This window comes from Nuphar pumila, chromosome 5 (assembly GCF_984573655.1).
Source record: "Nuphar pumila chromosome 5, dmNupPumi1.hap1.1, whole genome shotgun sequence".
Classification (NCBI taxonomy): Eukaryota; Viridiplantae; Streptophyta; class Magnoliopsida; order Nymphaeales; family Nymphaeaceae; genus Nuphar; species Nuphar pumila.
Genome location: NC_143253.1, coordinates 103,864,201 through 103,878,640, shown reverse-complemented (window position 1 = coordinate 103,878,640; position 14,440 = coordinate 103,864,201). Strand labels below are relative to the sequence as shown.

The following is a 14,440-nucleotide window of genomic DNA, read 5'->3' as shown; positions in this document are numbered from 1 at the left end:
CAAATCAAAAGGACATTCTGATTCTCTATCACTAAACTTGAATGGCAAATGATGGTTCTTGGTCAATCTACAACTCACACAATTTTTAACATGATTTGACACAACTAGCTTGGATTTTTCAAAACTTCCTAAGGACACTAAACTTTGCAACCTAGAGTTGGAAATATGCCCTAATGTCTTGTGCCACAAAACTAAAGCTCCATATCCGGTTCGAACTTCCTTATGCTCCCTCGTATCAATCCAATCCAGATAGTACAAATCTCCTTTTATATGGCCAATTTCAACCTTCTTCTCTGATAACTGATCATATACAACATAACCAACAGACGAAAAGATGACATTACTGTTAAGTTTGGTAATTTGACCTACAAAAATAAGATTCATAACAAGAGATGGAACATGATAAACTTGAGAAAATTAAATTTACTACTAAAATAAGAGTCACAAGTAATAGAACCTACTTTAGAGGCAGACATAGAAGAATCATCTGCAGTGCAAAAGATACCACTGCAAGGATAACAGACAGCTAAGATAGACTCATGAGGTGCCATATGGCATGAAGCCCTAGAGTCTATTAGCCAACCAGAGGAGAGACCTGATATACCTAAGAAAGCAAAAACAAGAAGAGCAGATAGAAGCGGCAGAGGAAGAAGGGCCAACAACTGACTCAGCAAGAAGCTGCAATTGCTAGATCTGATGCTAAATCTTCTATTGTACCTGCTCTAATCTCTAAAGTTGCCCACTGCCCATCACTTCACAACCAATTGATGAAGAACCACCTGACTGCTCCTCCTTGGGCATTACACCCTAACTGTCAGTAGAAACTGCATATGCACCACCTTTATTTTTTTTTAGAATGAGACAATAGTTCTTCATATGACCAAAGCCCTTGCAATAGTGACACGGATAAGAACTTAGGTCACCTCTTCCACCAAATCTCATTTTTCCTCATCCTCCAGTCCTACCACGTCCTCTTCCACCCATTTTGCCACCCATCGACCTGGATACAACCATGACATTATCCCTAGAAGAGAATGATCCAAGAGATTTTATCTTAGTCTCTTCTACAATTAAGTGAGCAATGACTTGGGTCACAGATGGCAAGTGAGAACGATGTAAAATAGCACTCATTGTCCCATCAAATTCTGGTCTAAGAGCTATGAGAAACTCAATAACTCTATCAATCTCTCTTTGCTTATCAAGAATCCCCGAACAAGTTTGACATAAAGTGCAAGACACACATTTCATACACGTCTCACATTTCTTCTACCCCTCTATCAAAGCAAGAGCATCCCAGATTTTTTGCATATTAGAGTAGAATTCTTCAATTGACTTGCTTTCTTGCTGCATACTTCTCAACTCTTAAGTGATTTGATAATGTCTTGCACAGTTCTCTTGTTTATAGACTTTCCTAAGATATATCCAAGCTTCTTTTGCCTCACAGAATTTTGAAATGTTCATGGCAATTCTTGGTTCTACATATTCAAGAATCTAGGCCTTGACTCTCGCATTGTTCATGACCCATTCCTCTATAGACTTATCAAATCCCTCGTTAGAGGCTTTAGGTTTAGCTTTGGAACCATCCAAATAGCCTCCCAACCCTTTTCCAACAACTACCGCTTCCAAAAAATCCCAATATGCATAGTTTGTTCCATTTAACTTAATTAGGATAATTTGAATTCCTTCCTTATCCATGAAACCACTAAAAAATGAATATTACTAAAAATAGCAAGAGTCTAGATTATCGAAAATCCAACTAGAAGCACTTCAAAGGCCAAGTAGATAACACAAGACCCAAATGAACACCACAATATGTTGAATATACTTAAAAATGTTGAATCTACACAAAGACAGCACAATCTCACCAACTAAGTCCAGTCACACCTAGAAATATCAGAAAATAGCTTACAGCAAGCTAAAAATGCCACAAATCTTGTTCAAATCCTCTCCAAAATCCTAAAACAACTGACCCAAGCACTTTTATCAACCTCTTATAGTAAAAATGACCTGAATATATCTGATTTGGGCTTCCAAGAACCAAAACCTAAGCCAGATTCAATGTTTTTCCAAATCTGGACCGAAACTTTCAAGAAATCCAGAAAATCTTGAAAAATCACAAAAAATCCAAAACAAAATCAAATCCAATGGGGTTTGATTTGTAGAACTCCTAAAATCAAACCCTAGCAAGTGGAGAAGCCAAACTAACCAAAACTGGTCTGAACAGATCAGTCGTTCCTCCAAAGATGATGTTAGTTGACATTAGACTGTAGCGAGCTCTCCTCCTGCACGATTCAAAGTCTCATTTTTTCCCTGCGCATTCTAGCTATGATACCATGTTAGAAATCTGAGAAAAGATGAGGGAGGGATGCTAGGGTTAGAGAAGGCACACAAGAGAGGGGAGAGAACACGTTGTTCTATTCAAAAGGCAACATCGTGAGAGAGGTCTCTCTTATACATAGAAAGGGTCGTCCTCCTTTAGAGTACATCAAAAGAAATATATAAAAAAGACTAATATACCCCCATCTTAATAGGGTATGTACACAATAGCTTTATAAAGTTACTTTACACATGTTTATCCTACAATATATTACATATACTTTCAATAGCCTCTAAATGCATTAACTATTTCGAGAAACAACATGCTAGCAACTTTACTATTCTTCACATTTTTCCAAGTTGCAAACATTAATGATGGGTATCAAATTATGTGTTTTCATGTTTTAGTGTTAACTTTTGAAACTCCGCCTGTATACACTACCGGTCCCAAGCCCGGATAAAGGAGGAGGGTTGCGGTAGGCCAGTGACAGCCAGCATAAAAACTTAATCATACCCTATGAATATGAACCAATTCGTTGGGGTGTTCCCTATTGAGCAACGCGCTGTACTCTATAGGCCCGGAGGCAGTGATAAATGGGCAAGGGTTGCTAGGTTGTCGCTCAGAAGTGACGCGTCACACCGGCTCCCAGGTGTGGTGTCAAATAGGCAAGGGTTCCCTCACTTTGTTGGATGGGTGGGGGTAAAGAAGTTAGTCCAAGACCATAAAATTAAGTTAGCCACTTGGAACATAGGGTCTTTAACTGGTAAGTTGGTAGAGTTAGTAGATGTTACGTGTAGGAGAAAGATTGATATTTTATGTCTACAAGAGACCAAATGGGTAGGTGAGAAAGCTAAAGTGATAGAACCTTGGGAATATAAGATTTGGTATTCAGGAATAAATAGGAATAGGAATGGAGTAGGGATTGTTATGAGTCGTGAGTTTATAGATAATGTAGTTGAGGTCCGTAGGAAGGGTCATAGGATTACTTATTAAATTAGTATTAGGTACGGATATTATTAATATTATTAGTGTTTATGCACCTCAAATAGGTTTAGATGATTCTATTAAGCGTCAATTTTGGGAAGATTTAGATGGAGTAGTAAAAGGGATATCTTATGGAGAAAAACTTTTCATCGGCAGTGACCTTAATGGACATGTAGGCATTAGTAGGGATGGATTTGAGAGTATCTATGGAGGCTATGGTATAGGAGAAAGAAACGAAAGTGGAGAAAGGATTTTAGATTTTGGTTTGTCCTATGATATGATCTTAGCAAATACTTGGTTTAGGAAGAGGGAGTCTCACCTAGTAACATTTAAAAGTGGGGTTAATACGAGTCAGATAGATTTTTTTCTACTTAGAAAGAGAGATAGGGGTTGTTGCATCGATTGTAAGGTTATACCGGGAGAAAGTGTAGCTACACAACATAGAGTCTTAATTTTAGATCTTAGAATTAGACAATGTCGCAAAAGGGATAGACATAGGATAGATCCTAGAATTAAGTGGTGGGCACTGAAAGAAGCTAAACAAGGAATGTTTGTAGAGCAGGTAGTTAAGAAAGTTGATTGGTGTCTCGAGAATGATTCAAAATCAATGTGGAATAAGATAGCGGGTAGCATGAGAAAGGTGGCTAAGGAGGTATTGGGTGAGTCTAAAGGCGGTGCACCGCTAGGTAAGGATACATCATGGTGGAACGAGGATGTCAAATTAGCTATTAAGGTTAAAAGAGAGTGTTATAGAAATCTAAGTAAGAGTCGTGATAACGAGAATTTAGAGAAATATATGATAGCAAAGAAGGAAGCTAAAAAAGTAGTTCGAAACACGAGAGATAAGGTATATAAGGAGGTTTATAACAAGTTGGATACCAAAGAGAGCGAGAAAGATATTTATAGGCTTGCAAAGATGAGAGATAGGAAATCGAGGGATCTGGGTATGGTTAGATGTATCAAAGATGAAACGCAAAGGGTTTTAGTCAAAGATAAGGAGATTAAGGAGAGATGGAAAGATTATTTTGATAAGCTATTTAATGAAAGTCATGCTCAGGATCTTGAAAACTTCTCCATTCCTTGTCATGAGATGAATCGTGACTTCATGCGCAAGATTCAAAAGAAAGAAATTGCAAAGGCTTTGAAGAAAATGAAATCAAGAAGGGCAGTTGGCCCAGATGGTATACCTATCGAGGCTTGGAAATGCTTGAGAGAGAAAGATTTAAAATGGTTGATAAATCTTTTTAACAAGATTTGGCGGACAAATAAGATGCCTAATGAGTAGAGGAAGAGTACTTTGGTGCCTCTATATAAGAATAAGGGTGATATACAAGATTGCACAAACTATCGTGGTATAAAACTCATGAGTCATACTATGAAACTTTGGGAGAGGGTGATTGAGTCTAGGTTGAGGAAGGTTGTCATGATATCGGAGAATCAATTTGGTTTTATGCCTGGAAGATCAACTATGGAAGCTATACATCTTCTTAGACAACTTATTGAGAGATATAGAGAAAGGAACAAAGATTTGCATATGGTTTTTATTGATTTGGAGAAGGCATATGATAGAGTACCTAGGGACGTTCTCTGGTGGACAATGATGAAGAAAGGTGTTTCTCTCAAGTACATTAGTATAATTAAAGATATGTATGAAGGAGTAGTAACCAATATCCGCACTTGTGGAGGGGTGACAACCAATTTTCCTATAACGGTTGGGTTACATCAAGGATCTGCTTTAAGCCCTTTCCTATTTGCTATAGTGATGGATAAGCTTACGAGATCAATTCAAGAAAATGTGTCGTGGTGTATGTTGTTTGCTGATGATATTGTTTTGAATGATGAGTCTAGAGCTGGGGTTAATGCTAAGTTAGAATTATGGAGACAGACATTTGAAGCAAGAGGTTTTAAGTTGAGTAAGAGTAAGACAGAATATATGAAATGTCGGTTTAGTAAGCAACGAAGTAGTGATGAGAGTGTAGTGAAGCTTGGTGAGCAAGAAATACCGGTGGATGATTGTTTCAAATATTTGGGATCTATCATTCAAAGTATGGAGAAATTGATGGAGATGTAAATCATAGGATAAAGGTTGGGTGGATGAAATGGAAAAGTGCAACTGGAGTGTTGTGCGATCGTAGAATGTCATTGCTGTTGAAAGAAAAGTTTTATAGGACGACTATTAGGCCCGCTTTGCTATATGGTACAGAATCTTGGGCTGCCAAGAGCCATCATATTCAAAAAATGTGTGTAGCTGAGATGTGTATGCTTAGATGGATGTGTGGAAATACAATAAAAGATAAGATTCGGAACGAGGAGATACGTAAGAAGGTAGGCATTGCACCCATTGAAAATAAGATGAGAGATAATCGTTTACGGTGGTTTGGACATATTCGACGAAGGCCTAATGATGCTCCAGTTAGAAGGATGGAGAAATGGGAAAATATATTAGTTAAAAGAGGTCGGGGTAGGACTAGGAAGACTTGGATGGAGATGATAGGAAAGGATATGAATGCTTTGAACCTCACCGAGGACATGGCATTGGATAGAAATGATTGGAGGAGAAGGATTCATGTGGAAGACCCAGAATGATTTTCTTTTTTGGTTCATATCGCCGACCCCAATTGTTTTGGGATGAAGGCGCAGTTGTTGTTGTTGTTGTAGTGTTGACTTTTGAATTTTGAAGCTTAGGACTCGAGGCTTAAGCATTGCCTCAAATTACTGCTACTGCCTAGTAGTTAACCCAAAGCAAAACTTTTGCAAAATGAAAATAAGGCCTACATTTTAAGCATATCCATTAAATAATAGAAAGAGAATAGGCAGATAAATACAAGAGAACAATGGATTAGCAAGTATAATACATTATATCAGTTCAAAAGCAGGTGGATAAAGAGGAAAATTAAGGATATAAGATTGATCAAGTATGACTTGTTATAGCAATACAAACTGGCATGACACCAATAATAATACCTTGAGCAAGTATTGTAGTTAGATAGTGGCATGGCTCTCTCATCATGAAAGAAGTGATCATAACATAAAGCAAAGCCCTTTTTGTTTTCCAAGAAACAATATCAATAAATTGTTTTAAATGTTCTACATTGGATTAATCACTAAAGCAAACACTTTCTTATGACATAATAGTAAAACCACAAACATGCAATTAATCATGTTTAACTTTGACACAGCAGTCATACCATGCTACCAAACCCTATATATATGGGTTTACTGCCTGCTTGTATCCACTCCAGAAACTCCTCCTGTGGCTGATAATTGAGACCATGATTCAAGAAACAGAAACCAACAACATCCACTTGAATACCCCAGTCTGCATATGAATTCAAAACAACAGATTCAAGTTAAATCAGCAAGAACAGACTGCATTATCAGTGTTGATCTTATAAACCAATTATGCAAATGCATAGAACTCTGAAAAAATCATGTCTAACAAGTAGCAACCATCAATGATCTGCACCAGAAATTTATGAAAACCAGTGAACTTGGTGATTGAGACATATATCAGCCGAAAAGCACATTGTATATTAATATTATAGTTTTTTCCTTGATTATACAATTTCAAGAAGAAAGGAAAAGGATAACTGCACTTTGTCATTAAATTATGATGAGACCTTTTTGTTTGGGTAGCTACAGACGAGCACAAAGTCTAAAAATGTATTGACATAAAAGAACACAGTGTACTCCCCAGAAATCAATTCCATAATTAAAGTAAAAAGGAAAACATATGCTCACCATTTGGTTTTGGCACAAGGTGCGGGCTCCACATGTATGAAGTTGGCAAATGAGAAATGGATCCATGATATGTACTAAAATATGCAATTGGTGGAAGTTTCATTCTTTTTCTGAAGTCATTTACAATATCTCTTATAAACCACCATATCAGCAAATCCACAACAAGATATGAAAGCTGGCATCAGTAAGCACAAACCAATAAGTACACTACAAAATTACAAACAAATTAGAAGCATAAAACAGATAAAGGAAACATGCCCATGAATCTCCCTAAGGTATGCAGAAGAATATAATTTTGCAACTGATGCATTTGGATCATATAAGAAAAACATACTCGATAACCAGCACTCTGAGGTACCCGTGCCAAAGGATGAGGAAATTCATGTGTCGGCCTGCCTATGGAAAAAATTCAAGTGAAAGAATACATCAAAACTTCCAATTCCATCTTTAGAGCAATATATCCATTGAGATACATAGTTAAGAATAACACATACAATATCCAACAGATAATAAGTTGGAGGGGGGAAAACATATGCTGCTTGACAACTTCGAGCACCATCAAACTTGAACATAACATAATATCCTATAAAAGATATGTTCTGTAAGCATTGAGTGTATTTTGTTCAGCTTTTCTTATAATCATTATGGATAATCTAAATCAGTGGATCAAAAGCTCAAAAACATGCACAAGTACACATGTTTTCTTTTTTTCTTGGGAGAGCAGGGGGGTTGTGGGCAAAAAGGAAAATTTTTATTAAACATAAGCAAAAGTGAAAAGATAAGTACAGAAACTAAGGGCAATACATGAATGATAAAAAAAGATGATGATAAAGACTGTTGAATTTTGAGAGGAAGAACATCTGCCAATACTAATAGATTCTAATACTGGTTGAATCATCAATTGCTGGGTTCCCCAATCCGAATAGATCAAATCCATGAGAGGTTAGATTAGAAACCACTATAGGAATTATCAGGATATAGCGAAGATGGTATTGCATTTTGAGGTGAAGTATCTCTGCCACAGAATGAGAGTTTTCCAATAACCGGGAGTTCATTCGTTCCATATCACAAATTTATGAGGCCCCGGAGAATATCACAGAAAATAAAATGTGTTTGCATAAAAATGCCAAGCCCCAGGACATAATGCCATTTTCCACGAAACTTATATGCTACTGGAAAACAATTCATTACACCCAGAAATAAAACTGACTAATGTTCACGGCAAACACATACAATAAGTTCATCCTGCTATCACATAGTAAGCAACAATATTTAAGTGATGCATGTAATGAAGCAAAGTAAAACCTCAAAGTTTTCCATTAAGGAATTTGTTCTGTAAATTTCAAGAAAAGTATCAATAGTCTAATTACTGCATCATCAAATGATTTTATTTGGACCTCATTAGCTTTAGCAACAGTACGTATCTAAATTTGCACTTTTCCTTGCAAGTAATATGAACAAAATGGTTTCCGAAATGAAATAAAGTGCACCAAAGTGGATATTATTTCAACTTCTTTAAGCGGCATCATAAAAGGATAAACTGTGATGTAAAAGCTCATCCAGACAAACAGCCAAACAGAAAGGTTTCGATTTAAACTCACGTCCATGGCATGGTGAAAAAGATATGTATTGGCACCCCAAGAGCTTCAGCTACATGTACATGGCCTGCATAAAATCATAAACGACCATCAAGGACAAGCTTATACATAGCTTTTTGTGTAAAGTGATAAACCAAGCTTTATAAAGATGGGACACAGCTATTACTACCAAACTTTTTCAAGTAACCTATGTTGACTTCTTTCTATCTTTTAAGCAGAGCATCTGTCTTAGTTCATTATCATCTTCAGTAAGCATCGTGCCAATTTCAGCATAAATCCTTTCCCTCCTAAACAGCATTTTTAATGCATAGCAGCCAGGTTGAAACTTGGAAATATGGAACTTCAAACAGGAATGTTCTTTATATGAAAAAATACATGGGAAACATTTCTGAAGGTTGCATAATTTAAACAAACAGTGAACATAATCACTAAAATACAGTTCAAAATATCTGAAGTAACATTTACACTAGACCATCAAAGTACATGGGAAAAGATATAAACACCAAGTACTTGTTAAAATATGAATTGTATATGTGGCATACTTGCATTATGCATGGCAATTTGGACCTTGTCACTTTTTTAGCCATTTATTCTGCACAAGCGTATATTTTTGTTTTTTTTAACTGTTGTAAAGTATATAGTTAACTAATATCATCAGTTATTATTACTGTAACAAAATGAAATGCTTCCATTGTCATGTTCTTCAAAAACCTAGCTCTCAATAATATGGCATCAGAGCTAATAGGCACTGATCCACAGTTTGAATCACCATGTCTTCAATATGGGTTGGTCTTCTCTGCTGTAACAAGTCATTTGTGTGGGCGCAGCTATCATCAGTTGGAAATAACACAGCAGTTGTTGGTTGTGACTGATGCTAGGGACGTTAGATGCACACTTCATGACTGGGTATCTAAGTAGTTACTGTTAAAATGTAAAACTGTACATATATGTATATATAATAATATTATATTATTATATATATATATATAAATACATTTTTAATTTCTTTCTTTTCTGTATTTTTTTTCCTTTATTTTTATTTTTTGTCTTTATGTCATCTAGTTCAGTTTGAACTAGAATGACTGTTGCTAGTCAAGTCCTGTCCAGACTTGACTAGCAATAGAGCTGTTGGACTGACACAGTCCAATAGCTCTTAATAGAGCTGTTGGACTGACACATTCCAACAGCTCTAAATAGAGCTGTTGGACTGTGCCCAACAGCTCTATTGAGTCCTCTTTCAGCTGTGTATATAAAGGGGTGCAGCCCCTCTTGTATTTTACTCCAATGCTTCTTAAGCAATTGGTTTTTCATATCAATAAAGAATACATTTTTATTTTTATTTTGTTTCCAATTATACCCTTTTTAAGGGTTATGCTTTAGTGTCATTCTTGACACTTGCTCTTGTTAATCAAAGCTCGTGTTTCGAAGATCCCCATTTCATTTCATGGTATCAGAGCCGCGGAAGTACTAAATCTTGAGGAAAAGCTGCCTCGGTTTCCGTGCCCGTTTGCAAAAGTGTTCGCCACTTGAAGAGAAGTGTTTTATCACTTCATTGGAGAAGATTTCACATCTTGTTGTATTGTTTTTTTTTCTTTCTTTCTCATTTTCCTTCTTGTTTCTCTTCTATCCCTATTCTTTCTCTCCTTGTAATCGATGGATGACAATGATAAAGTCACCATCATGCCTATGAAACTAAGCGATACGAACTATGTAACATGGGCTTCAATCATGAAGCACCATATATGGGGAAAAGGCTTATGGGGGATTGTGGATGGTTCCGATTCAGAACCTAAGCTATCTCTTACTAAAAAGGAGGGAGATAAAGACGTCCCTCTATCGGAAGAAGAGAAAATCAAGGCTATTGCCTCATACGAGAAGAAATGGAAAGAATGGAGAATATCTCATGCGAAGATAATGTCATGGCTTATCAATAGCGTTGACATTAAAAAATGCTCAAGTCTTGCCAAATTTGATCATGCCGATAAGGCATGGGAATACCTTAAGAATATGTATTCCCTTAAAGATATTGCACACGTGTGCAACCTCCAAGAAAAAGTTCGAATGATGACACAAGGAGACAAAACTATTCGTGAATATTACAATGGGTTGTCCGAACTTTGGGAAGAACTTTCCCTTTTAGAACCAAAGTGGCATTGTGCCGAAGACATCGAGCTTCGTCAGAAACAACTCGATGTTGAACATTTTTACCAGTTTATCACTGGATTAAGGCCGGAATTTGAAACCACTAAATCGGCCCTACTTCACCGGGGAAAAATTCCTTCTATTGTTGAAACTATTGAAGAGTTAACAATGGAAGAAAATCGTCTCCGGAAAGGTTCTTTAAAAATTGAAGATGATTCCGTTTTAGCCGTGTCTAGACCAGGGAATCATGTTCGATCATATAGGCCTCCTCACTTTAACCGACAAAATGGTGACTATGATAAGAAGAAAGTTATTTGTCATCACTGTCATGAACCAGGACACTACAGGCCACAATGTCCCAAACTTAAGGAGCTGAGAGAAAAAAGAGCTGCAATTGCTGGATCGGAGCCTAAAGATTAGGATGCACCAGTTTCCCTGGCCCAACTAATGGAGATCCTTCAGCCTCTCATCAAAGGTGCCTCTTCCTCATCTGAAGCTTCAACCGGCGCAACAGCCTCATCTTTTTCTGATTTAGGTAAAATTTCTTGGCTTCTTGACTCCGGTGCATCTTTTCATATGACCCCAAATAATCAAAGTCTATCCAAATGTGTTAAAAATAAAACAAGTGTGTCAAAGGTCTTTACTGCTGATGGGACTTCTCTTGAAATAGAAGGAATAGGAGATTTTGAAAAAATTTATAAAACAAAAAATTTTTTTTATTCCAGAAATTAGACATGTTCCCAAATTAAATTTAAATCTTTTATCTGTATCTCAAATTTCTGATTATGGGTGTAATATTTCTTTTTCTTCTCATGGTTGTTGGGTACAGGATCGCCAGTCAGGCAAGCTGATTGGGAAAGGCCATAGAGAAGGAGGACTCTATTACATGGATTTTTTGGAAATGCCGAAGAAAGCTTTTTGTTATAATATTCAAAAAATAGAGTTGGAACTGTGGCATAAGAGACTTGGTCACCCACATATAGCCAAAATCCAACATTTTCCAAATCTAGGGAAATTTTGTAACTCTGAATCATTTGATTGTAAAGATTGTATTCTCGGCAAAATGAAAAGATTACCATTTCAGAACAAAACCTTTTTCTCTTCAAGACCACTTGAATTAATACACTCGGATGTTTGGGGTCCTGCACCAGTAATTTCTAAAGGAGGATTTGTTTACTATGTTATTTTTGTCGATGATTTCTCCCGACATACGTGGATGTACTTTCTCAAACATAAGTCTGAAGTATTTTCATACTTTCAAACTTTTCATAATATGGTTAAAAACAAATTTCAAAATGATATTACTATTTTTCGCACAGATTCAGGGGGAGAGTTTTTATCCACAGATTTTCAAAATTATCTTAAATTGCATGGCATCACACATCAAAGATCTTGTCCTTATACACCTCAACAAAATGGACTGGCAGAACAAAAACATCGCCATATTATAGAAACCACTAGAACTTTATTAATAGCAAATCAAGTCCCTAAAGACTTTTGGGCAGAAGCTGCCTTAACTGCCACCTATCTCATTAATAGGATGTCATCTTCTTCGTTACAAAATATCACTCTCATTGAAAAACTTATGAACATTTCTCCAGACTACTCTAGATTAAGAATATTTGGGTGCAAATGTTTCATATTTACTGACAAAAATGATAAACTTTCCCCTCGTGCGATTCCCTGTGCCTTTTTAGGATATGCTGAAAACCAGAAAGGTTATAGATGTTTTGACTTCAAAAATAATAAACTATATGTGTCTAGAAATGTTTCCTTTCTTGAAAAGGAGAGCTTCTTTGATTTTAGAAAATTAAAAGACGTCACTGAGTACTCCTTTTTGCTAGATCTAACATCAACATCTGATGAATATGACCTTGATTGTAACTTTGATGATGATCCAAGAATTATTGATCTTAATGTTGAAAATGAAGTTCATAGAGATACTAGTATTCAATATTCCAGGCGACAAGAGTCTAATACTCCATGTGCACTTGAGAAATATTCTAACATTCCAACTAGACAAGCATCCCGAATCTCGAGGCCTCCAGAAAAGTTTGTATCATACGAGTCTTTCTCACCCACATATAGGGCAGTTATTGCATTAATTCACTCATATGAAGAACCATCCACATATTTTCAAGCAAAAAATGATATCAAATGGATAGAAGCCATGAAAGTTGAATTAGATGCACTTGAAAAGGCTTCTACATGGAATATTCAAGATCTTCCTCCAGGGAAGAAAACTATAGGATGTCGATGGGTTTATAAAATTAAAACCAAGAGTGATGGTACTCTTGAAAGATATAAAGCCCGTTTAGTAGCCAAAGGTTATGCCCAAGAATATGGGATTGATTATGAAGAAACCTTTGCTCCGGTGGCTCGTATGACTACTGTCCGAACCTTAATTGCCTTAGCTTCTATCAAAAAATGGTCTATTTTTCAAATGGATGTCAAAAATGCTTTTTTAAATGGAAAGCTAGTTGAAGAAGTATATATGGAACCCCCTCCTGGTCTAAGTATTCCTAAGGGTAAAGTCCTCCGCTTAGAAAAAGCTCTTTATGGACTTAAACAAGCACCAAAAGCTTGGTATGATAGGTTTAGTCGTGTTATGATTGATATTGGTTTTCAATTCTGTTTAACTGACACTGCTTTGTTTATTAAGAATTCTGATGCAGGGATCATTGTGCTTCTTCTCTATGTGGATGATATGATCATCACCGGAAGCGATAAACAGGGAGTTGAAACAATCAAAACACTTCTTAAATCTCATTTTGAAATGACTGATTTGGGCTTGTTGAGATATTTTTTAGGCATTGAAGTTGCTTATTCTCCTAGAGGATATTTATTATCTCAGACTAAATTTGCTTTTGATATTGTTTTCAGGTCTGGTATTACTGATGATAAGAAAGTCGACACTCCAGAAGTTATTAATGTTAAAATGAAGATTGATGATGGAGAACTTCTTGCAGACCCTACTCCTTACAGACAGCTTGTCGGGGCACTTTCCTATCTATCCATTACCAGACCAGATATAGCACATGTTGTTCATACAGCAAGTCAATTTCAACATGCTCCTACTTCTGTTCATATGGGAGCAGTCATGCGTATTATCAGATACATCAAGTCCTCTCTTTCACGAGGACTTTTCTTATCTTCCTCCTCTTCTCTTGATTTAATTGCATATACTGATGCTGATTGGGGAGGTGATCCCAATAACAGACACTCAACCACTGGCTTTTGTGTCTTTTTAGGGGAATCATTAATCTCGTGGAGGTGTAAAAAGCAGCAGAAGGTATCTCTCTCATCCACCGAAGCTGAATACAGAGCCATGGCAACCACGACCATGGAAGTAGTTTGGCTCCGACGACTGCTTGCTGACATGGGAGTTGAAGCAACAAAGGCTTCACAAATGTGTTGTGACAACAAAAGTGCGATCTACATTGCCAGTAACAGAACATTCCACGAACGCACCAAACACATCGAAATGGATTGTCACTACGTCAGAGAGGAATATCTACACGGGATAATTGATCTGCCATATGTCACTTCAGAATATCAGTTAGCAGACTTCTTTACAAAGCCTCTCGCTGCTCCCCGATTTCACTTTCTCTTAGACAAACTTTCGCTCATTGTACCGTAAGTTTGAGGGGGAGTGTTA

The 14,440-nt window shown here is 36.7% G+C and overlaps 1 protein-coding gene across 1 annotated transcript in view; it reads right to left on the bottom strand.

Moving 5' to 3' along the window:
- The window catches only part of LOC149837987 (sterol 3-beta-glucosyltransferase UGT80B1-like), a 52,532-nt gene that overhangs the window by 24,214 nt on the left and 13,878 nt on the right, over positions 1-14,440 (bottom strand). Inside the window, exons 6-9 of the mRNA XM_090006304.1 lie at positions 8,644-8,707; positions 7,377-7,434; positions 7,043-7,217; positions 6,490-6,620 (exon numbers count right to left, since the gene is read on the bottom strand). Of these exons, the coding sequence (XP_089862430.1) occupies positions 6,490-6,620; positions 7,043-7,217; positions 7,377-7,434; positions 8,644-8,707 (428 nt within the window). The remainder of the gene's footprint in view (positions 1-6,489; positions 6,621-7,042; positions 7,218-7,376; positions 7,435-8,643; positions 8,708-14,440) is intronic.